At 37.4% G+C, this 25761-nt stretch overlaps 1 protein-coding gene across 12 annotated transcripts in view; it reads right to left on the bottom strand.

The window, feature by feature from the left end:
* CCDC192 (coiled-coil domain containing 192) overlaps positions 1–25761 on the bottom strand; it is a 217183-nt gene that overhangs the window by 143408 nt on the left and 48014 nt on the right. For all 12 annotated transcript variants that reach the window (XM_077911512.1, XM_077911517.1, XM_077911514.1 and 9 more), the window contains 2 exons: positions 16289–16420; positions 15404–15460 (listed from right to left, as the gene is read on the bottom strand). In XM_077911512.1, the coding sequence (XP_077767638.1) occupies positions 15404–15460; positions 16289–16420 (189 nt within the window). The remainder of the gene's footprint in view (positions 1–15403; positions 15461–16288; positions 16421–25761) is intronic.

The following is a 25761-nucleotide window of genomic DNA, read 5'->3' as shown; positions in this document are numbered from 1 at the left end:
TAACCGACTGAGCTACCCAGGTGCCCCGAGGACAGCTTTCTTATAAAATCTTCCCAAACTAAGTTATTACCAACATGCTAAACCACTTCCCCCACATTCAATGAAAGCAATTCTAGGGTAACTTGATGCAATCTAGGAATTTGCTCTCTGCTACCTCACTTAATTGAGGAAGGATTTTAGGGTATCTCTAAAAGAAAATATGGACTTTATTTCAGGTACTCCTCTGTAAGATGCTTTCTTTCACCCAAGCTTCTTAAAGCTAAGTATTGAGTGACACCCCTGGTTATACACTAGAGTGCAGTGAAGCCCAGAGATCTCTGGTAGAAATGGCCATCTAGGCCGGGGTGTGACTTCCTTTCCTCTCTTGGAAATTGTGGGGCCTGGAATGATACCTCTTGAATATAAAGGCTGCCTACCTCCATTCCTCCATTCATGACTGAGTCATTCAACACATACTGATTGAGAACCGACTAGGGGGGCAGACATCAGGAGTTAGATGTAGACTCTGCTCTAAGGAAACTTAAAATGAAGAGAAACAGGAAAATTACAAGGAGATAGTTCTACAAAGGCTTGAAAAGACATTCACCAAGAAAAAAAATGAGAGAAGGAAATGTGGAAAGGACAACAAAAAGATTCTCCTCAGAAAGTAATTTTCTCTTTAATTTCCTGGTACTCCCTACAAAATAAACTGGAAGCTAAAATGAGGAATTTTATTCTATAAGGTTATTAACCACAGTCCCACAAAAATAGTGGAACAGTTTTACTGAAACAGTTCATTTTGGAATAACTGTTAATATATTTTTTGAATTTTTGTATGTGTTGGGCACTCTGCTCTTTCATATATATCACCTTCACACATTTATGTAGCCTCTAAAACACCCTGTGAGGCTAAGTAATGATTTAGCTTCTCTCCAAGAGGAACAGAACTTTGGGAATCGTTGCCAGGTCCTTCAAGCCCAGTGACTAGCTCTCCATTACTACCCTTCTTTCTGGCCAGAATCAGAGAGTAGGGCCTTTTAAACCACCCTCATGAACTATTTCTTATCTTTCCTTCCTCTGTAATGGAAAGATATAATCTCACTCATCTTAAAGCGATTTGAATTTTTTAAGATTTTATTTATTTATTCATGAGAGACTCACAGAGAGAGGCAGAGACATAGGAAAGAGGGAGAAGCAGGCTCCCCAAGGGGAGCCTGATGTGGGACTCGATCTCAGGACCCTGGGATCATGACCTGAGCCAAAGGTGGATGCTCAATTACTGAGCCACCCAGGTGCCCCAATGATTTGAATTTTTAAGAAAAAAAATAATGAAACTATGATGTGTACTAGATTCTCTTAGCAATAGTGTAGTTTGAGTTCTGTGTGAGCATTAATGGCTAGATTAATGCAGCTCAGAATCAAAAGGGAGAAAATGCTTTGAGTAACCCGGCATTATTCCCATCTGTTTTTTTGACAAGTAGATGGAAGATTATAATAATGACCTGTGTTGGACTGTTTGGGCCTCTAAAATTTGTATATTCCTTTGATAAAATGTTGATGTGTGAAGTACATACTTATTAAGTAAGGCATGAATATAAACGTTTGAAGAAATGCATAGGCAGCTAATACGTATTTACAAAAAAGTGAAAGGATTATGCTCTGTGTCTAATTCAGTGGCTAGAAAAAGATCCAGCACATGGGATGGTTCTAAAAAGCCAGGGTGGCAGGAATTGTCCTTGGGTGCTTATTCAGCTTAAACTTGATCATCATCTCTAGAAAATGAAGAAATAGCACTCACATCTGGGTGAGGGGAAAATGAGCCTCCTGTGTGTCAGCCAGAATCTAGGCTTGCAAGATATGGCCAGACTCGTGCTCTAAGTCTCTGTACTGCCATCTGCCCTTACTAGGAGATCCAACAGTAAGATGAGTGATTCCCACAACAATTAATTGTGCCTCAGATTTCTAGGCAAGAGGAGGAAAAAAAGATAAGTTTAATAAGATCCTGATAGAGTTCCAAATTTTTATTTTGAATATCACCTCATCAGTATGCTAGAAATTAGCTCTTTAGCCACATCTTAATTGGGCCAGGTCTACATAATGGCTCACTGATTGTTAGTTATGAGCAACTGGCTGCTGTGAAGTGAGAACTCAAACTCTCTCCCCTTCCATGCCTACAGAGAAATTTGGCAGTGACACTCATCAGTGGGATTTGAAAGCCTCTTATTCTTCTCCTCTGATTTTTAACCTCTCCAGCTCAAGAATATATAAGATAAACCATGGGATGACCATGTACAAGATTCCAATGAGGGACCACATAGTCATCCAGTCCAGGTAAACCAACCAAAGAAGGTGGGAAGCAGAGAAGTTTAACTATAATATCATCAACTAATGTAATAAAAATATTTCTGAGATTTATCCCACATGTAACCATCTTGTGTTCATAAATAATCACTGTGGAATTTTACATTTTGATTAACATCTCTGGCTCTGAAAGAATGGCCCACAGGGCAGGAATTTCCCCATTCCTTATTGGTTTAAGGTAGGGCTCATAAGATCTTGCTACCAAAGTCTCTCAGGGTGATTAACAGCCATAAAGTCTATTAGAATACAATAAAGCTAAAAGATCATAAGAATTAATTTATTAAAACACTGGCTTACATGTGTTGGCATATATTCTCAGCAAAAATTCTGAATTAAACTGGAAATTCAAAACACTGAAATCAAACTCATGCAAAGGGATCCTAGAATCCAAATATCTCCATTATCTCCAATATCTCCATATCTCTTTGCTTTGCTATCTGCTAGCTGTTTGCTGTGAAAGTCTTTGACTCTCATTTTCTTCATCTGATAGAGGAGTAGTAATACTTGCCTCACAGGATTGTTGTGAAAAATAAATGACATAATGTGGGTGGGAGCAATTAGGAAACTATAAATCGTTATATGACTCTAAAGTGTTATTCATTGTTGTCACTTGATCTTAGAATTAGTCATGACAAGCCTTGGGAATGAAGTGATACTTTTAGGGTACATAGAAGTGTGAGACTTGGATGCAAAGATCAGGGAGATTGTTCCCGTTTGGCTCTTCACTTGAACAAACATGTCCAGTGTGCCATGATCCAAGCTTGCTGTCCTAAGAATCAGGCCTGGAGATGTCTCCTATAGGCAGGAGCATGAAGACAGAGAGGCTGGCCCCCAACAGCAAGATGCTGGTCAGGGACCATGATTCCAGTAAAAACAGAGGGTTCAGGATGAAAGGTGTATGGGTTTTTTTGTTTTGTTTGGTTTGGTTTGGTTTGGTTTGGTTTGGTGTATGGGGTTTTATTGGACAGTGCAACACTTCTCAGATACCGCCATCATCACAATCACTTGGAGGATTTTAAAAACATGTATTGCTGGATCTTATTCCCAGTGTTTCAGATTTGGGAGGTATGAGGTAAGGCCCCAAGATTTACATTTCAAACGTCCCAGTGACTCTGAGGCTTCTAGTGCAGGGGCCACTCTTTGAAAACTATTTGGACAGCATAAAAATTACAACTTCTCACCTCTATAAATCTAATCTCATTCTGAATATTTTAAAGAAAAGGGGATTCTTCTTCAAGATAATTAGAATTTTTGGATGGTTCCCAAAATAGACAGGAATCAGATTCAGAAATAGATAGGAACAAGAGCAGTTCTGGTCCTAGCAGCACAAACCTCCTCATATGATGCCTGGACATCACTGGTTGGAGATATCACTTCCAAGTGTTCTTCCTCTCTTGCTTCACCTAAATTAATGTTCAGAATCTAATTGGCTTAGAGAACATGCCCATTCCTCAGCTACTATGTGATAGGGTACTTTGAATTACAGACCCTCCAAGACTGTGCATGATGGAAGAGACCTAACTGAAAAGGATATCAGGGTAGTACTGCCAAAGATGTTAATGGATGGTTATGTAGCCAGGAAGCAACAAAAACAGCCCATGTCTTCTATCATAGTGGTAAAAGACCAATTAACAGAGGGCCTGAAATTCTAGGAGAGAGGAATTCTCACTTGATCTAAACTGAGGGCTCCTGTAGATTCTTAGAAGGCAGCTGATAGCTGCTTTAGAGGAGGAAAGGAAGAAGTGAAATCAGCTCTTCTGGAAAATTCTGTCTTGGGTACCCATGGTGGGCTCTCCCATGCCCTGTTTTCCTGATTCTGAGCTTCAAGACCATAGCTTCCAGGTTTAAGTATGTCCTCAGGAACTCTAGGTCAGGAACTTCTGATTTCAAAGATATACTCATCTATCTTACAACTTGAAGCATGCTATATACAATGCATTGGGAAAGTTCCATCTTCTGGATATTCTTAACTTTTTTACTTCATTAGAAATATTTCAAGCATACAAGAAAGTATACAGAATAACATTGTAGTTGAGTATCTACCTCCCAGTTACTCAGATTTCTCTTTTGGAAATAAGCCCATCAAATATTATAGAGCTTTTGGCCATGGTCAGGACTCAGGGGCCATTGAGATGGAAGTGAGGCAGGGAGCCAAACCTCTCGGTTACCACAAATAATCAGATCATCAACAACAGTGAATAGATAGTGCAAAGTACTTATACTCCCCATACTAAAAATAGTGAAGCAATGGATTTAACAATTTGGAATGCATTAATTTGAAAAGGATGCCTTTCCTTAAAATTCCTAGTCCTAATTCAAATTGCCCCGACATGAACAGTTACCTTTGAGCGATTATAAACATTTGCTTCAAATATTTGTTTAATTCTGTGTAGATCTCTAAGGAGATAAGTAATCATGTGGGAAGGATTGATAAAAATACCTCGGGCAGGTTAGCACTGTGTGTGGCTGGGTGGGTATCCATATGTACATTTACAACCCTTTGTAATATTTGAAGAGTATAAGCTGTGACTATGTAAAGTTAATGAGATGAGATTTTAAGCTTCCAAATATTAGCAGTGACAACTCAGTCATTTCATAGCTATCAGTTTAATTATACAAAAATATAATTTGACTATTGGATTTCGGACAATTGATCTCTGAATAAAAGGAAGCCACTAGGTTGTTAATTTTTATATTAACACTGTAATTTTCTTTGGATGTTCTTCTTACTTTTTTTGAAATAGGGGTTTTCCAGAACTGTATTTTCTTTTGCTGCTACTTTTTCCTTCTATTTGCATTCTAACAGATCATTACCTTCTCTCCTTTCCATATTATACCTTGAAAGTATCAAATTCAGATTATGGTAACATCTTATGCAACTGTCATTTTTAAGAGATAAAATTTAAAGTAGGCTCCTATAAATACCAAAATAACCTTATTTTTAATTTAGTCATTTTAATGATTCATTTCAATGAAATCTGAGCAAGGTATTGAGCTAGACACTGTAAGAAGCATGAGGATTAACAAACTTTCTCCCTGTTCTTCCCCAAGCTCACAGTCTTGGGGAAGAGCTAGTTCATATTATGTAATTTTCTTGTGGGTCATCATGTGACAAGTGACAAAAGACAGGTGTAGAGATGCGCTGTGAAAGTACCAAAGACGCTAGTTGGGGCGGGACAAGATGGCAGAGAAGTAGGGTCCGCCAGTCACCTGGCCTCACCAACTTACTAGGTAACTTTTGAATCATCCTGAAAACCTACTAATTCAACCTGAGATTTAAAGAGAGAACAGCTGGAATGACACAGAGAGAAGAGTTTGCGCTTCTTACAAGTACAACTCATTTTTAGCCACTCTGCACTGAGCAAAAAATGAATAGAAAGAACTCACCACAAAAGAAAGAATCAGAAACAGTCCTCTCTGCCACAGAGGTACAGAATTTGGATTACAAGTCGATGTCAGAAAGCCAATTCAGAAGCACAATTCTAAAGCTACTGGTGGCTCTGGAAAAAAACATAAAAGATTCAAGAGACTTCATGACTGCAGATTTTGATATAATCAGGCCAAAATTAAAAATCAATTAAATGAGATGCAATGCAAACTGGAGGTCCTAACAACAAAGGTTAATGAGGTAGAAGAAAGAGTGAGTGACATAGAAGACAAGTTGATGGCAAGGAAGGAAGCTGAGGAAAAAAGAGAAAAAAAATTAAAAGACCATGAGGAAAGGTTAAGGGAAATAAATGACAGCCTCAGAAGGAAAAATCTACATTTATGTGGGTTCCAGAGGGGGCCAAAAGAGACAGAGGACCAGAAAGCATATTTGAACAAATTATAGCTGAGAACTTCCCTGATTTGGGGAGGGAAACAGGCATTCAGATCCAGGAGATAGAGAGGTAGCCCTGCCAAAATCAATAAAAACCGTTAAACACCTGGACATCTAATAGTGTAACTTGCTAATTCCAAAGATAAAGATAAATTCCTTAAAGCAGCAAGAGACAAGAGATCCCTAACTTATATGGAGAGAACTATTAGATTAACAGATTAACAGCAGACAGACCTCTCCACAGAGACCTGGCAGGCCAGAAAAGGCTGACAGGATATATTTGGGGCCCTAAATGAGAAGAACATGCAGGGCAGCCCCAGTGGCCCAGCAGTTTAGCGCCACTTTTGGCCCTGGGCATGATCCTGAAGACCGGGGATCGAGTCCCACATCAGGCTCCCTGCATGGAGCCTGCTTCTCCCTCTCTTTCTCTCTCTCTCTCTCTCTCTCTCTCTCTCTGTCGTAAATAAATAAAAAAAATCTTTAAAAAATAAAATAAAAAATAAAAACTCTTCTAAAAAAAAAAGAGATTAGAACATGCAGCCAAGGGATCCCTGGGTGGCGCAGCGGTTTGGCGCCTGCCTTTGGCCCAGGGCGCGATCCTGGAGACCCGGGATCGAATCCCACATCGGGCTCCCGGCGCATGGAGCCTGCTTCTCCCTCTGCCTGTGTCTCTGCCTCTCTCTCTCTCTGTAACTATCATAAAAAAAAAAAAAAAAAAAAAAAAAAAAGAACATGCAGCCAAGAATACTTTATCCAGCAAGGCTGTCATTCAGAATAGAAGTAGAGATAAAGAGCTTCCAAGATAGGCAGAGACTGAAAGAATATGTGACCACCAAACCAGCTCTGCAAGAAATGTTAAGGGGGACTCTGTAAAAGAAAGAGGAAGCCCAAAGAAATAATCCACAAAAACAGGGACTGAATAGGTATTATGATGACACTAAATTCATATCTTTCAAGAGTAACTCTGACCATGAATGGGCTTAATGATCCTATCAAAAGATGCAGGGTTTTGGACTGGATAAAAAAGTAAGACCCATCTACTGTCTACAAGAGACTCATTAAACCTGACGACACCTCCAGCCTGAAAATGAAAAGTTTGAGAACCATTTATCATTCAAACGGTCCTCAAAAGAAAGCTGGGGTAGCAATCCTCATATCAGATAAATTAAAGTTTATCCTAAAAACTGTAGTAAACATGAAGAGGCACACTATATCATACTTAAAGGATCTATCCAACAAGAGGACCTAACAATCATGAATATTGATGCCCCTAATGCATCAGTGCAGCTTGGGAGCTGCCAAGTATATCAATCAATTGATAACCAAAGTAAAGACATCTTTAGATAATGATACACTAATACTGGGAGACTTCAACATGGCACTTTGTGCAAATGACAGATAATTTAAGCAGAACATCTCCAAAGAAACAAAGGCTTTAAATGATACACTGGACCAGATGGATTTCACAGCTATATACAGAACTTTCCATCCTAATGCGACTGAATATACATTCTTCTCAAGTGCACATGGAACTTTCTCCAGAATAGACCACATACTGGGTCACAAATCAGGTCTTAACTGATAAGATTAGGATTAGGATTGTCTCCTGCATATTTTCAGACAATAATGCTTTGAAACTTAAACTCAATCACAAGAAGAAATTTGAAGACACTCAAACACATGGAGGTTAAAGAGCATCCTACTAAAAGCTAAATGGGTCAACTAGGAAATTAGAGAAGAATTAAAAAGATCCGTAGAAACTAATGAAAATGAAGATACAACCTTTCAAAATCTTTGAGAGACAGCAAAAGCAGTCCTGAGAAGGAAATACATTGTGATACAAGCATCCCTTAAAAAATTGGAAAAAACTCAAGTACACAAGCTAACCTTGCACCTACAGGAACTGGAGAAAGAACAGCAAATAAAACCTACATCCAGGAGAAGAAGAGAGTTAATAAAGATTTGAGCAGAACTCAATGAAATAGAGACCACAGGAACTGTAGAATAGATCAACAAAACCAGGAGTTGGTTCTTTGAAAGAATTAATAAGACAGATAAACCATTAGCCAGCCTTATTAAAAACAAAAGAGAAAAGACTCTAATTAATAAAATCACGGATGAAAAAGGAGAGATCACAACCTATACCAAGGAAATACAAATGATTTTAAAAACATATTGTGAGCAGCTATATGCCAATAAATTAGGCAATCTAGAAGAAATGGACGTGTTTCTGGAAGACCACAAGCCAAAAAGGAACAGGAAGAAATAGAAAACCTGAATAGGCTGATAACCAGTGAGGAAATTGAAGCAGTAATCAAAAATCTCCCAAGACACAAAAGTCCAGGGCCAGATGGCTTCTCAGGGGAATTCCTTCAAACATTTAAAGAAGAAACAATACCTATTCTACTAAAGCTGTTCCGAAAGATAGAAAGGGATGGAATACTTCCAAACTTGTTCTATGGAATACTTCCAAACAGCATCACCTTAATTCCAAAACCAGACAAAGACCTCCACCAAAAAGGAGAATTAGAGATCAATATCCCTGATGAATACAGATGCAAAAATTCTCAACAAGATACTAGCCAATAGGATCCAACAGTACATTAAGAAGATCATTCACCATGACCAAGTGGGATTTATCCCCAGGATGCAAGGCTGGTTCAACACTCATAAAGTAATCAGTGTGATAGATCATACCAACAAGAGAAAAAACAAGATCCATATGATCCTCTCAATAGATACAGAGAAAGCATTTAACAAAATACAGCATCCATTCCTGATCAAAACTCTTCAGAGGGTAGGGATAGAGGGAATATTTCTCAGCATCTACAAAAAGCCCACAGCAAATATCATTCTCAATGGGGAAACACTAGGAGCCTTTCCCCTAAGATCAGGAACAAGACAGGGATGTCCACTCTCCCCACTGCTATTCAACATAGTACTAGAACTTCTAGCCTCAGCAATCAGGCAACAAAAAGAAATAAAAGTCATTAAAATTGGCAAAGAAGAAGTCAAACTCTCCCTCTTTGCAGATGACATGACACTGTACCAGAAAACCCAAAAGACTCCACCCCAAGATTGCTAGAACTCATACAGCAATTTGGCAGTGAGGCAGGATACAAAATCAATGCCCGGAAATCAGTGGCATTTCTATACACTAACAATGAAACTGAAGAAATGAAATTAAGGAGTCAATCCCATTTACAATTGCACCCAAAAAGCATAAGATACCTAGAAATAAACCCAACCAAAGAGGTAAAGGATCTATACCCTAAAGACTATAGGATACTTCTGAAAGAAATTGAGGAAGACACAAAGAGATGGAAAAATATTCCATCCTCATGGATTGAAAGAATTAATATTGTAAAAATTTCAATGCTACCCAGGGCAATTTACACATTTAATGCAATCCCTATGAAAATACTGTGGAGTTTCTTCACAGAGTTGGAACAAATCATCTTAAGATTTGTTTGGAATCAGAAAAGACCCCGAATAGCCGGGGAATATTGAAAAAGAAAGCCAGAGCCGGGGGCATCACAATGCCAGATTTCAAGCTGTACTACAAAGCTGTGATCATCAAGACAGTATGGTATTGGTACAAAAACAGACACATAGATCAATGGAACAGAATAGAGAACCCAGAAATGGGCCCTCAATTCTATGGGCAACTAATATTCGACAAAGCAGGAAAGACTATCCAGTGAAAAAAGGACAGTCTCTTCAATAAATGGTGCTGGGAAAATTGGAGAGCTATGTGCAGAAGAATGAAACTGAACCGTTCTCTTACACCATACACAAAAAGAAACTCAAAATGGGTGAAAGATCTAAAAGTGAGACAAGAATCCAGCAAAATCCTAGAGAACACAGGCAACACCCTTTTTGAACTTGGCCACAGCAACTTCTTGCAAGATAAATCTATAAAGGCAAGGGAAACAGAAGCAAAAATGAACTATTGGGACTTAATCAAGATAAAAAGCTTCTTGCACAGCAAAAGAAACAGTCAACAAAACTGAAAGACAACCTACAGAATGGGAGAAGATACTTGCAAATGACGTATCAGATAAAGGGCTAGTATCCAAGATCTATAAAGAACTTATTAAACTCAACGGCAAAGAAACAAACTATCAAATCATGAAATTACCAAAAAACATGAACAGAAATTTCACAGAGGAAGACATAGTCATGGCCAATAAGCACATGAGAAAATGCTCCGCATCACTTGCCATCAAGGAAATACAAATCAAAACCACAATGAGATACCACCTCACACCAGTGAGAATGGTGAAAATTAACCAGACAGGAAACAACAAATGTTGGAGAGGATGTGGAGAAATGGGAACCCTCTTGCCCTGTTGGTGGGAATGTGAACTGGAAAACATGTGGATGTTCCTCAAAGAGTTAAAAATAGAACTGCCCCATGACCCAGCAATTGCACTGCTGGGGATTTACCCCAAGGATACAGATGCAGTGAAACGCTGGAACACCTGCACCCCGATGTTTATAGCAGCAATGTCCACAATAGCCAAACTATGGAAGGAGCCTCAGTGTCCATCGACAGATGAATGGATAAAGAAGCTGTGTTCTATGTATACAATTGTATATTACTAAGCCATTAGAAACGACAAATACCCCCCATTTGCTTCAATGTGGATAGAACTGGAGGGTATTATGTTGAGTGAAGTAACTCAATCGGAGAAGGACAAACTTTATATGCTCTCATTCATTTGGGGAATATAAAAAATAGTGAAAGGGAATAAAAGGGAAAGGAGAGAAAATGAGTGGGAAATATCAGTGAGGGTGACAGAACATGAGAGACACCTAACTCTGGGAAACAAACAAGGGGTGATGGAAACGGAGGTGGGCAGGGGGTTGGGGTGACAGGTGACGGGCACTGAGGGGGGCACTTGACAGGATGAGCACTGGGTGTTATGCTATATGTTGGCATATCAAACTCCAATAAAAAAAATATACAAAAAAAAGAGAGAAAGAAAGAAAGTACCAAAGAAAGAGATTACTTCTGTTTGGGTGGTCAGGAGAAACTTCCTGGAAGGAACAATCTTGATGAAGAATGGGAAAAATCTGGCATTCTTCATCAAAATCATTGGTGAGGACTGATATTCCAGGTGTAAGGAAACCATGAACATAGCCCCCAGGGCAAGAATGTGTGGGTGTCCTTGGGAGTCACAGATGTGTGATACAGAGGAGGCAGGAAAAGGGGTCATAGAGTCATTTTCAGTGTAATAAATGCCATGGTCAGGGGTAATGGGCCATGGCATTTATTTTGCCATAGAGTCTGGAGTAATGGGCAACCATTGTCTTACTCTAGGCTTTGGAACAGGAGAAATGACATGACATGATCAGAGTAACATTCAATTTAGTGTAGCAAATATATTGAGTGACTATAATGTGCCTAGCCTTATGCTTGGGGTAATAGATACAGGCACACATTCTTGATATTGCCCTCAAGAACCTTCAAGTCTAGTAGGGGGTAGATATATGAACAGATCATGTCAATCAAAAGTACTATTTTGAGCTAAAACAGATGAATGTACAAGAGGTTATAGGAGCCCAGAGAAAGTAATCTGAGGGCTAAGGAAGAGATTGATTTCTGTTATGAGTCTTGCAAGAAGAGTAATAATTATTTGGATAAAGAACAGAAGGAAGAATAGTCTGGACTATGAGAACACAGAGAGCAGATTCACAGGGCATCAACTGACACAGGACATGTAAAGATTGACAGCAGAGCCGTTTTATTAGCTTAGTCAGTGGGAGGCAGAGAACGGGTAGGGAAAGACGAGGGTGTTGAGGGGGTAGGGATGTCCTTTGGAAACCTTTTTCAGGGTAGAGGCAGGGAAGCCAGAAGACTACCACAGGGTCACATCCTACGATAGCGTTACGTTTAGGAGGCATGACTCAAACAGAAATTCCAAACTTTACGCACGACTCCCAAACACTTAGGGGAATCCAGGTACATCCTGCCTGACAACTCTTATTATGCCCTGTTATTTCTTAATAGTAAGCATTCTCAGAACTCCCAGGAGCCTTCCAGTGTCCAGAAGGACCCTCTCCTCATCTACAGAGTTCCATTCCCACCACCTTGGTCTTTCAATCCCTGTTCTCTTTTCTGCCACACCCGTAGGTTTCATCCTTCCTTCGAGTTCTGCCCCCACTCCGCATCTTCACACGTGAGTTTTACTCTCTCTCTCCTCTGCAAACAGGACTTGATGATATGAGAGCAAGAGGGCTACATTTTGATTTGGGTTGTGCAGGGACAGTGGAAACGTCTAAACTTGAATATGTTAATATTTGGGGCCAGTAGCAATAAGACATAAGATGATCAAAAAGGGTTAGGGATATGGCAGTATGATGGAATAGAAGACACAGAAGTGAGATAACTTTTAGAAACATACTCTCACAGCCTGACTACTAACTACATGTGGAATGGAGGCAGAGAGAAGTTGTTTGATAGTTTGGGTGTACATAATAAATAACAGCAGTGTGATATTATTCACAATGGTGGGGATCCAAAAAGAGGGGCATACTTAAGAAGTAGGAGTAGAAGATGATAAATTTGACTTTGTATATGCCCTTTGTATATGTATTTGAGCCTATGGTGTCAGCAAGATATTCAAGCCATATTTAGCAAGCATAGTACTTTAACTTGATGCAATATGCTAGCAGTCTCCAAACCTCTGTGCATTCATCAATCACCCTTGGAAAACAACATACTATGATCCTTTCTTGGAGATAGATTATCCACTGATAAATCCTGTAGTAAGTAAACCCATCTAACTTAACTTCATTTCCAATGCACCACCCATTTTTTCCCCCAGAATTAACATCATTGTGAATGTTATTTTCAAGAAACCATATTTTAAGAAATTATCATTACGCCATTAAGGAGCTGTAATTAGGGGATGATTAAGATAGACTTTGATGGGGCGGAGGGAGTTTTTATTTGCATGGAAGTGAGAGTTGAAGGATTATGAACTGATGAATCACTCTGAGTGAAAAGAGAAGAAAGTTTGCAGAAAGAGCCTCTATAAACACTGTTTGATGCCTGAAGTGGCATGTAGAGAATATAATTTGGAGAGGTAGCAAATTGTGGTAGCAAAAGCATGGATCAGAGCTGACGTGTGACAAGAGATCTAATCTCTAATATTCAGTTTTCCTACTTGAAAAATGATGCCCACTTTTTGGATTGTTTTGAGATTTAAAATACAAAATATATGAAACACAGTAGATACAGAATCTATTCTCAAGAAACCTTATTATTAATATTTTCATTTAAATCTTCTTGATGAGTTAAGTAAAGCTTTCATGATCACACTGCTATATTAAAACCTGAACTTTGAGCAGTTACATGGCAGAAATCTCTGTTGTTGATATCAATACACTAATACAAGAAAGCAATACCAGTTCAGACAAGCCTGGACCAGGATCAGTGTGGTACAGGAGTAGAATCTGCAGAACCTAGGCAGTGGAAGAGACACCAGAAGAATTTCCTGAAGGCATCTGTGACTATGTTTTGTTTTGTTTTGTTTTCTATCAGCTTTTCATGAAGAGATGCTGGAAGCTAATATCAGAACCATAGTGAGCAGTCCTTTAAAAAATTCTGAGCTAAACCCACCCTGGGCAAATGGCTATAGGTATCAATCTGGCATGAGGAGACATCCTCTGACAATAGTCATTATCTGGCACCCTCAGGACAGACTGGGGTGAGACTGGAGGGAGGCATCTGCAATAGAATACTAAGCTAATTAGATATACTGCTGTCTGAATATGTCACCATGTCACAAATGCAGGCCTTAATCATTTTCACTCTTGGTCAATTGAGCATATAAGGCCAAAAGAGATTCTGAAGTCAGAGCTAAAAGCTCTGCTAACTGCCACAGCAGATTAGCTTTTCCCTATCCCAGGAAAAAAAATCAGTTACCATGATTTATCCAGATTAGTTTATTTCAAATATCAAAGGGATGATGATCAGAATTTATTCTGCAGTCTTTTCTGCAGCACTTCTGGACTGCAGCCCCTCAGATCTCAGATAAGATAATCTTTGTTGTTGTTCAGATTGGCTGTTTAACATGACTGGCCAATGTTTTTTTGTTTTGTTTTGTTTTTTGTTTTGTTTTTTTGTTTTGTTTTGTTTTGTTTTGTTTTAGAGTGAGAGACATAGGCAGAGAGAGAAGCAGGCTCCATGCAGGAAGTCCCACATGGGACTCAATCTCGGGTCTCCAGGATCATGCCCTGGGCCAAAGACAGGTGCCAAATCACTGAGCAACCCAGGCATCCCTGGCCAATGTTCTTAATCAAGAAGTCATCCCCCAGCACCCAAGGTAGGGATAGAGGAAATCACTGAAAGGAAGGTGAGTGAGTGAGTCTTCTAGGAGGCATGTAACGTGTCAGGATTGTTTAGATTCTTGGGAAGGGAGAGAGCCAGGGTGACAAACTGGCTTATATGTGTGAACACATAAGGAAGGATCTTGTGGCAGGAAATGTTCATTAGTTGTTCTCTGAGTGAAAATAGGCTTAAGTGTCAATGAAATATACCCTGGAAGTTCATAGAGTCTCTTTCGGGAGTACTTACAGGATAAATGAGCAGTTCTGTATCTTTTATGGTCACCTGTCTAAAAATCACAAGACTAGGGCAGAATGAAAAAAATATATATATATAATATATAATATATATTATATATATATATATATATATTACAGTGCTACTTGAAATGTCCAAAATTGGCAGCATCAGCATCACCTAAATCTAGCATCATCCAGAAGTACAAATTCTCAGGTTGCACCCTAGCTTTTGCAGAAATCAAAATCTCCAGGCAATTTGTTTTTAAAAGTTTTCTGAGTAATTCTTGATACCCTGAAGTTTAAGTAGCACTGCTCTAGGCCTGTATTCGACATGCCAAACCTTTCCACTTCCACTCATTCACTAAATGAGCCTGGTTTTCTTGTCTTTCTACTCTTAGTTTCTTGTTCTCTTATCCTGTTGGTACCTGATTAAACTGTATGGCTATACATAACACATAGGTTTTATAATTTTTACCATCAGTATAAATTAGAATTCTATTGAGGGAAAGCAACTTTGTAGAAACAGTAAAAATACTGAGTAAAAAATCGCCTTGTGATTTGGTTTCAGTACAAAGACAATAGTAACAACTTCTGAAAAATTACTGTTCATTCCCAGGAAAACTGTGATATAAATTAAGGAATTAAAAAAAGGAGAAAAACACTCACATGGGCTGTAAGTTGCTCCTGGGAAGTTTTCAATTCAGCTTGTAATTTCTCAATATGCTGAAAAGGGAAAAGTTTAGAAATAAAGAGTATAACTCGTCCTTTTACATATTCAAAGTATTCCAGATATAAATAGATACCAGTTCTCAAAACCTGTGAATGGCAGCACTATCTTGGCTAGATGCTTTTGAAATTGTCATTGAGAAATCCTTGCTACTACTCCTATTTTTCTTCCAATCTATTGAAGAGCCCAAGAACAAAGGACACAAATATGTTAAGATTTAGAAAATTAGTTGGAAGATAATGTTTGCTTGATGTACTGAAGGGAATGCTAACCTTCCTTGTATATACATATATAGGATCATATGGTTTTAGAACTGCCTTTAGAATATGTGGATATGTTTTTGTGTGAACATATATATATACCAAAGGCAGATACAAACACTTTTGAGTTGAACGAGAAAAAAAATTATATAAATGCCTAGAGATTCTGAGATTAATAACCTCTTGTAATTGGTTAAAGCATATGACAAATTTTCTGCTCCCTTCTTTTACTACACAGAAATAAACTATTCCTTGATTGAGTTCAACCTTAAAAACAAAGAAACATCTGGATAGTTAATGCCACTTACTAATTAAGTAGAATATTTAGCTAATATGGTTCAAAAGGATACATATCAAACAAACTTTTAAAAAATCACAAAATTAATTTTTGTATGTGAATATTCATCAGGGAATTCAATTATATTTAGCAAACACAAATATTATTTGCCATCTTGAACTTAAATATGAACTCCCAACCCAGCCAGAAAGAACTGCAGTATTGTCAATTCATATAAATTTAGGTAGCCTTTTAAGATAAAGATTATTTTTTCTTCTACAACATACCTGGTCTTTTGCAAGAACTATTTTTTGGTATGATTCCCCACTGTCTTCCTTATGGTCCAGAGCCTGCAGTTTTCCCTCCAGCCAGGAAACTTGCTCAAGCAGTTTTGATTTTGTTCCTTCAGAGGCTGCAAGCTAAAGACATTTCTTGTAAGGGCATACAAATTTTAAAACTCCTTTTAAAAGTTTAATTAATAAATATATTGCCTACCACTGGTATCTATTAAACATGAATATATCTTCTGGAATATCCTTCATAGCTGACAAAGATTAGTGTAGAGAGATAAGGAAATAAGGTTGATTTTATTTTTATTAATAAAGATCTTTCTGGGCAAGAGATGAAACTACATAGTTACAACAGGCAGAGCGATTTTTAGTGCAACAAGCTCAACACTCATCTTTCTTATGTTTTAAGATTGTACTTTATTTGTGCAGCTGAAATCTGAATTGCAGTTTATAAACTGTTCTTGAAACTTAACTTTTGGGGGACTACAGCTCTTTCCTATAGAGTAGAAATTCTGAGTCCTTTGAATGTTAACCATATAAGCAGCTAAAGGGAAATGCAGGAATTTCAAGTCAAAGTCTGATCCAAGACACATCTGCCAAACCATGACCAGAAAATGTCTACAGATGACGGTCTTTGTTTTACTGTTTGTGGATTGCTCTTGAGCAAAGGGTAGTTTGATAATGCCTCGTTCCTAACTCCCTTGGAGAGCCTCTGGACTAGCATTTCCTTTCATTCAGACAGTTTATTGTGCATTTTCTCTATAGCTCAGCAACAATTCTAAAAGAGTCTCTGAAAAGGGACACACACCTTGTATTCATTCCAGTTCCCAGTGTGTCCTTGGAGGCATGAATTATCTTTAAGTATCTCTTTCATTTTATTCCAAGTATTGTTGTGAAGCATACTGTCTCATCTTGAAAGGTACAGCAAGTTTTTAAGGACAATTTATCAAATGGGAAAGCATGAAGAGGTTGGTCTCCACGGAAATAAGTTGGGCACAGCATATATAGGCTGGCATCGATCCAAATCCACTCATCCTCACACTCATTCACTTAACAATTAGTTGTTTACTTGGCACTCTCCACAGCCATTGTGTTATGCACTGGAGATTACAAAAGCACAATGTGGAGGGCCAGAGGGGACAAATATGTCATGAACTGTTGGCTACAGCTTTCAGCTCTCCGTGACACAGGACACCTGTAGTGCTCCTCTTGGATGGTGATGCATTTAACTCTTGAGTACATAGTAGTTTAGAGATGTAGCCTGGTTTTTGTAGGCACTCTTCTAGTGTATTCCACAGTATAGTATAATGGCTAAAAACACAGACTCTTGAGTCAGACCCTATGGGTAAACATCTCATTTTCCTCCTTACTATCTCTGGGATCTAGGCAAATTTCTCAGTCCCTCTGGGCTTGATTTTCCAATCTGTAAATAGGAGTGGAGATGTAAAGAATAGTACTTACCTCACAGGTTTGTTTTGAGGATTACATGAGTTTATGCAAGAAAAATACTTAGAATAATGCTTGAAACATATCCTGTACCTATTATTTTTATACTTTCTTCTACCTACCTCCTCTAGGTTACAGTAAGTATTGATAGGGGTTTTATTCAAACATTTATTATTTATCAAATTATACAACAAAGTATCTGAAGACATCACAGAGGTTTTGAGCCAGTTACTCTAAACTCAAATTGTATTTGGTTCACTTACTTCCTGTGACCTCTCTAGTGTTCAGGGAAAAGGCCTCTCTAGATCTGGTATTTCTTCCTTTCAAATATAGTTTTTCTCAGACTGGCCTATTTTGTTCCCATATCCTACCTGACCTGTCATTCAGTCAGTCACTATTTGGTTGTATTTCTTTGAAATCTACCTTCTATTGTTTTCAGGCATTTATTCATCCTTTCAACAGATATTCACTTATTCACTCATTTGTTAAAGAAATATATCGAGTGCTTATCACATGTAAAACTTTAGAGGTAACACATGAGAGTGGTATTGCTTATGTGCTCAAAAAACTCACACTTTACCCAGAAAGGCAGACAATTTTAGAATTATTACATAATATGAAAGTATATAGGTGAATAACAATAATGACAATAATAATTCACTGGGTACTAATTACCTATCAAGCCCTCTGCAGAACCTTTTGTTTTCACTTTTATTTATCTCAATTCAGCTTCCTACCCATTTTGCAGATGAGGGAATTCATTAATTTCAGCAAAGTTGCATAACTTGCCCAAGGAGATAGCAAGTGAGTGTTGGAATCCAAGCTTTCAGCAGTGGACATTGAGTCTTATTCCCTAAACCTAAATTTGACCTCAGCTCCTAAAGTGAGGCCTGAGAATCATGAAAATCCCATCCTCTTTGCTGCTGATTGGTTCAGGAATCAAGGTTTAGTGGTGCCTGGGTGGCTCAGTAGGTTAAGAGTCAGCCTTCGGCTCAGGTCATGATCCCAGAGTCCTAGGATTGAGCCCAGGATTAGGCTCCCTGTTCAGCGGGGAGTCTGCTTCTCTCTCTACCCCTCACCTTGCTCGTGCTCTATCACTTTCTCTCTCTCTCTCAAATAAATTTAAAAAAAGAAAAGGAATCAAGTCTAACCAAATTAGAGTCTGACTTTTCTTTTGCCACAGTTATTCTATGAGAAGAAATTATCTAATTTGGACCTTTCACACTCCACAGGAGGAATTTTGATGATTTGGAGCATTCTGTCTCACCTACCAGATATGAATGCTACTGTAGTGATCCTATAAACATCCAGGAAACCAGTATATGATGAAGCAACAGTCTGAATGGAAGAGTGGACAACATTATTGAAATGTACTATCAAATAATCTTGAAGCATAATCTTGACCTTAGACTCACACAGAGTAAGCTAATAAGTTTCCTTATTGTTTAGAAATTGAATTTTCCATTACTTGTCTACCATAAGCTTTCAACTGATACACTGTCTGATTCCAAAGTCCCATGCTCTTGACCACAAATAATTAAAGTCTATGGAACAACACCAGTCATTAACACTTATTTGGTAGCTATACCATACCATGCATTCTGCTGGAAACTATCTATACTTACCTTAGTTCATTGCTCAAGACTCTATAAGGAGTTTTGTTTATATTTTTTGTTAATCATCACCATTGTAAAGAATGGGAAACTAGATGCTTTTACAGATGAATTGGCTTGCCCTTAACTAATAAGAAGACGTTGGATTTGAATTTACATTTGTCTGCCTCCAACTCTGCGTTCTATATTATATCCAGACCCTAACTCTAAAGCTGCCTACAAAGATGAGGCCTGTGATTTTTTCCCCTGCTAACTGCATGATCTTCAGCATTCTTTCTCAGCATGTTTACCTATTTACCTGAAATAAATTTATTTTCTTTTATTCTAAGATCTGAGAAGTCTGTCCTAACATCTTGCTTCTTAAATTTTTTTTTGTAAATTTTTATTTATTTATGATAGTCACAGAGAGAGAGAGAGAGAGAGGCAGAGACATAGGCAGAGGGAGAAGCAGGCTCCATGCACCGGGAGCCCGACGTGGGATTCGATCCCGGGTCTCCAGGATCTCGCCCTGGGCCAAAGGCAGGCGCTAAACCACTGCGCCACCCAGGGATCCTCCATCTTGCTTCTTTAAAAAAAAAAGATTTTATTTTATTCATAAGAAGCACAGAGAGAGGCAGAGACATAGAGGGAGATGCGGGACTCAATCCCAAGACCCAGGATCATGCTCTGAGCCAAAGACAGATGCTCAACCACTGAGCCACCAGGCATCCCTCTTGCTTCTTTTATTATAGACATCAACACCATCTTTTTCTTTTCTTTCTATAAGGACCTCTATCTGAACACCCCTTTGAATCAGATATATTTACCTCGAGCTTAGCTTTATTCTAAGAAACCTTGGCTTGGAGTCAAGAGATCTATGTTTTAGTCTCAAACCTACAACTCACTGCCACTTGGACCTTGGTCCCATAATAGGATTTTACATGCTACTTTGCTCTATTTTTATAGGATATATCTCTAGTCATATGTGTTCAAATTAGATTGTAATTTCCCAGAAGGATGAGTGGAGGATTCTGTCAGAACTCACAAGACACAGTCAAATTGGCTGGGAACAATATTTGCTAAGATCATTCTATTTATTAAGTTTTTAAACTTAATTCTCATATGTATATGTCATCACCTCACAATAGCAGGACAAAGGGATCTTATTTTTTCTTCCAAATATGGATAAACTGGGAGCAAGAACTAATAAATTTCTAGTTGTGTTCCATTCTATAATGAGGAAACTGTTTATCAGCATAAGACGATATTCTCTGAGCTCTCTTTGAAAATAGACCATCAGATAAGTCTGATAATCCAAAAGGATAGAAGAGAAAAGAGATGGGAGGAAAATTAAATAAAGTAAAAGTTACACATCAGAATTTTGTTTTGTTTTGTTTTTAATTTAAGAACTGCCTGAAAGACTGTGCTCTATTGCTGAGTCACAAGATGTTAGTTGCTATTTTGAATTGACTCCATTATTTTGATGGAGGGTTTAGAACTTTTTAAAGTCTAATTTTCAATTCAGGAAGCTTTCAAGAATGCTGCCTAAATTCAAATTCAAATTGTGACATAGAAAAAAAGGCATCAAAATAAGTAAGAGGAAATCCAAGGTAGCCATACAAGATGTCATAATTGAATTTTAAAACTCTGAGGACCTTGGGCATTGCTTCTTTTTTCTTTCTTTTCTTTTTTTCATAAGAACTACTTGGTTTTACAGAGTAATTGTTTTGGGGAGAATAAAAACAAGTTTAGTTCAATTAGTGTTAGTATCTGCTTACAAAAAGAGAGTAGAAATATAGCTATTCTTTAAATGACCAATTTCCATGTGTCCTAATTAGCCACTTTTGCTGGAAGATAGATTCACATGATGTTGGAAGGCTAATGTTCTACTTCTGACTCTTTGACAAGCAAATACCTTTCTTTTCTGCCTGTGATTTTAACAATTTGGAGGGAAGAAATGACTTAAAAAGTATAAATGATATTTGTCTTAAGAATTACATAAAACAAAGAGGGAACTTCCATATTATACCTTTGAGGCTGTGTAAATCCACTTGAAAGATCAACTTTCAATATTTATCCCAATGTTCAATAAAAGATCATTATAAAAGTACTGTAATACAGTTAAAAGTTAAAGAAAGGTAAATTTTATCCATTGTATGGTTTATTGATGGAATCAGTAAAGGGCACTAATATATTTTATAATTGTATTCAAGATAGCAGCTAAAGCAAAACAACCTAGACTTCACAGAAGATGGCAGAGTAGGAAGTTCCAGGAATAGGTCCTTTCACTTATGTAACTATTGAGCTGGCAAGAACTATCAGAAGCAACCATTTCAGAATTCTGGGGTCTAGTAGAATACCTGCAGTATCCAGGAAAGTACTCGATGAAGAAAGAGACTGGCATTCAGGGAAATCTCTGTCAAGTCATCTGGCTAACTACAGAAATAATGGAACAGGAGACTTTGGTGACCATGCATGACAAGAAATATAATCTTTGGAAAAGTAAATAAATATACAGCTGCAGTCCTCAACAAGCAACAACAGCAATTCTTGGGGAAAGTTCAGAGAAGAATCTGATTTTCAGAGTTATCACACTACAGTATTCAAAATGTCTAGTTCTCAGCAAAACTTACCAAGCTTACAAAGTAAAGTACAGTGCATTTACCAAACAGACACACACACACCTTGATTAAAACTGTACCTGAACAAACTCAGGCATTGTACTTCTGGACTTATTGGAAAAATACTTTAAATGGAGCTATGTTAAATATGCTCAGAGAGCTGAGAGAAACCATGGTAGGGGGAGTAAAGGAAATCAGAAGAATGACTTATAAGCAGATAGAAGACAGGAATAAAGTAATAGAAATTATAAAAAGAAACCAAGTAGAAATTCTGAAATTGAAAAGCAAAATAGTTAAAAATGAAAAATTCACTAGAACAATTTAAAAGCAGGCAGATGAAAGAATCAGTAAACTTGAAGAATCAGCAAACTAGAGTAGCTGGTTTCCCAGTCTGAGGAGCAGAAAGAAAAAAGAATAAAGAGAAATGAACATAACTAAGAAACCTATGAGACACTACAAGTCATACTAACATACACATTATAAAAGCAAATAACTGAAAAGATACAAAAATACCAAAGTAATCAAAATGATATACTGGGAAAAATCAAACACAAAAGGCTGTAGCATTGGAAGAATTGAGGAACAAAACGATGTAAGATATATAGAAAACAAATAGCAAAATGGGAGAAGTACATATTTCATCCTCAGTACTTTAAAATCAATGGTTTAGGGGTTTCTGGGTGGCTCAGTTGGTGAGCTTCCTACTCTTGATTTTGGCTCATGTCATGATCTTGATTCCTGATCTTGAGCCCCAAGTCAGGCTCTGTGCTCAGCATAGAGTTTGCTTGCCCCTCTCCCCCTATACTCTTCCTCCCACTCTCTCTCTCTAAAATAAATACAGTCTTTTAAAAAATAAATAAAAATAAGTGGTTTAGACTTACCAATTAAAAGACAGACTTGTGGAACGGATAAAAAATATAATCCAACTATAAGCTGCTTGTAAGAGACTGACTTCAGACTTAAAGAAACAAATAGGTGGAAAGTGAAAAAGATGAAATAAGATATTCCATGTAAATAATAACCAGAAGAGAGTTAGAGTGACAGATAAAATAGATGCTAAGTCAAAATTAGTACCAAATATGAGGAAGGGTATTACATATTGATAAAAGTGTCAATTCATCAAAATTATAAACATACATGTACCAAACAAAAGAACCCCTTCACACACATATATGAAAAAATGACAAAATTTAAGGGCAAAATTAGTGGCAATAAAAGTAATAGAGTAGTTAGGGAACTCAATACCCCACTCTTAATAATGGATAGAACATCTAGACAGAAGATCAGTAAGGAAATGGACTTGAACAACACTTCAAACTAAGTAAACCTAACAGACATATAGGGTAGTTCAGCCAACATCAGCAGAATACTCCTTCTGCCCAATTGCACAAGGAACATTCTCCAGGATAGAGCACATGTTAGACCATCTGTTAAAAGGATCAAAATGATAAAAAAAAAAAAAAAACTACCTTCTCCAACAAGAATGGAATGAAGCTAGAAATCAATAACAAAAGAAAAACTGGAAACCTTGAAGATGAACAGAAATAAAACAACACATTCTTAAAAGAATAAATGACTCAGAGAAGAAATCACAAGAGAAATTAGAAAGTCCTTAGAGACAAATGAAAAGAAGAACACAACATACCAAAACTTAGGGGATGCACCAAAAGCAGTACCAAAGGGAAATTTATAGTTGAAAACACCTCCATTTAGAAGAAATGTCAAATCAACAATTTAACTAAACACCTTGAAGAAAAAGAACAGACTAAACCCAAAGCCAATAGAAAGAATAAAAGATAAAGACTAAGCAGAGATCAACAAAATAAAGAATTGAAAAACAATAGAATTGGTGAAACCAAAAGTTGTTTCTTGAAAATAATCCACAAAGTTGACAAATCTTTAGCTTTACTGACTTTTTTTAAGAAGAGAGAAAAGGCAAAAATAACTGAAAAGTAAAAGTGGAGACATTTCTATCAACCTTCTAGAAATTAAAAAGATTAAGAAAAAATGCTAGGAACAGTGGGATGCCAGCAAATTAGATTATCCAGGTGAAATGGAAACATTCTTAGAAATACACAAATTATCAAAACTGAGTTAAGGAAGAGTAAGAAAACTCAACTGATGTACAGGAGAGTGAATCAGTCTAACAAACATAAGGAAGAGCTTACTGAGAAAATGCAGTAATAAATATAGCTTATTGTGCAACCACAGTTTAACTGTAGACTTTTCACTCAGGGTGTATTTCTTTGCAATTTTTCAAGATATCATACATTTCACTTCCTTCACTGATGTGTGACTTTATAAATCTACTTTTGTAATTTTGGTTAATAACTGTAAGAATAAAACCATATGATGATTGTCCTTCTCTGATTGACTTATCTCACTCAGGATAATACTCTCCAGTTCCATCCACATCGAAGCCAACAGTGGGTATTTGTCTCTTCTAATGGCTGAGTAATCATCATATGGTTTCACTCATACGGGAAATATAAGAAATAGTGAAAGGAATTATAAGGGAAAGGAATGGAAATGAGTGGGAAAAATTAGAGAAGAAGACAAACCATGAGAGACTCCTAACTCTGGGAAACAAACAAAGGATTGCAGAAGGGGAGGTGGGTGGGAGGATGGGGTAACTAGGGGATGGGCAATGAAGAGGGCACTTGATGGGATGAGCACTGGGTGTTATACTATATGTTGACAAATCGAATTTAAATTTTTAAAAATGTTAAACTAATAAATAAAAAAAAAATAACTGTAAGACTAAAATTGGAAATGTTTCCTGACTCCAAAAGAAAAAAGACAGATAAAGAAGAAAGTTCAAGAGCATTGCACTAGTCAATGCAATTCAAAACTACAATGAGATTCTACTTCACGGCCACCATGATGGCTACAATTTTAAAAAATGAAAAATAAAAAGTGTTGGTGAAAATATGGAGAAATAGGAACCTGTGCATTGCTATTAGGAGTGCAAAATAGTGCAGCTGTTATGGGAAACAGTTTGGTGGTTCATCAAAAAGTTAAAATTACCATATGACCTAACAATTCCACTCCTCGGTATGCACCCAAAAGAAATGAAAGCATCTATGCACCCAGAAACTTGTATATAAATGCTCATAGCAACATTTTTCATAATAGCTTAAAAATGGAAACCAAACGTCCCTCAACAGATGAATGAATAAAAGAATTGCATTATTACATATAATGAATATTATCCAACCTTAAAAGGAATGAAGTACTGATATTTGCTATAACTTGGATGAACTACAAAAACATCAGGCTAAGTAAAAGAAGCCAGACACAAAAAGGTCACATATTGTATGGTTCTCTTCATACAAAATATCCAGAATAGTAAACCCAAATAGGCTAATTTGTGGTGGTCAGGGTAGTATGAAGAGGTTGTGAGGTGCCAAGTGTTCTGGGGTAAAGAAAAAGTTTTGAAACTTGAGAGAAATGGTAGTTGCATTAGTTGCATAACACTGTGAATCCATTCAGTGATACTGAATTGCATCCTTCAAAATGGTTAATTGTATGTGATATGAATTTCATCTCTATAAAAGTACAGTAACTTTCTAGTTAGCTCTCAGTGGTCATGAGAATTATTAGCATCACATCATTTCATGGACTGCTATTAGAAAAAAAATAACAAAATTGGATTGACTACTTTCATTTCATTTTATTTTTAAAAAGATTTTATTTATTTTATTCATGAGAGACACAGAGAGGCAGAGACATAGGCAGAGGGAGAAGTAGGCCCCTTGCCAGGAGCCTGATGTGGGATTTGATCTCAGGACCCCAGGATCATGCCCTGAGC

Source organism: Canis aureus, chromosome 10, assembly GCF_053574225.1.
Source record: "Canis aureus isolate CA01 chromosome 10, VMU_Caureus_v.1.0, whole genome shotgun sequence".
Lineage (NCBI taxonomy): Eukaryota > Metazoa > Chordata > Mammalia > Carnivora > Canidae > Canis > Canis aureus.
Note: the sequence above shows the minus strand (reverse complement) of the source record. Positions and strands in the feature narration are given on the sequence as shown.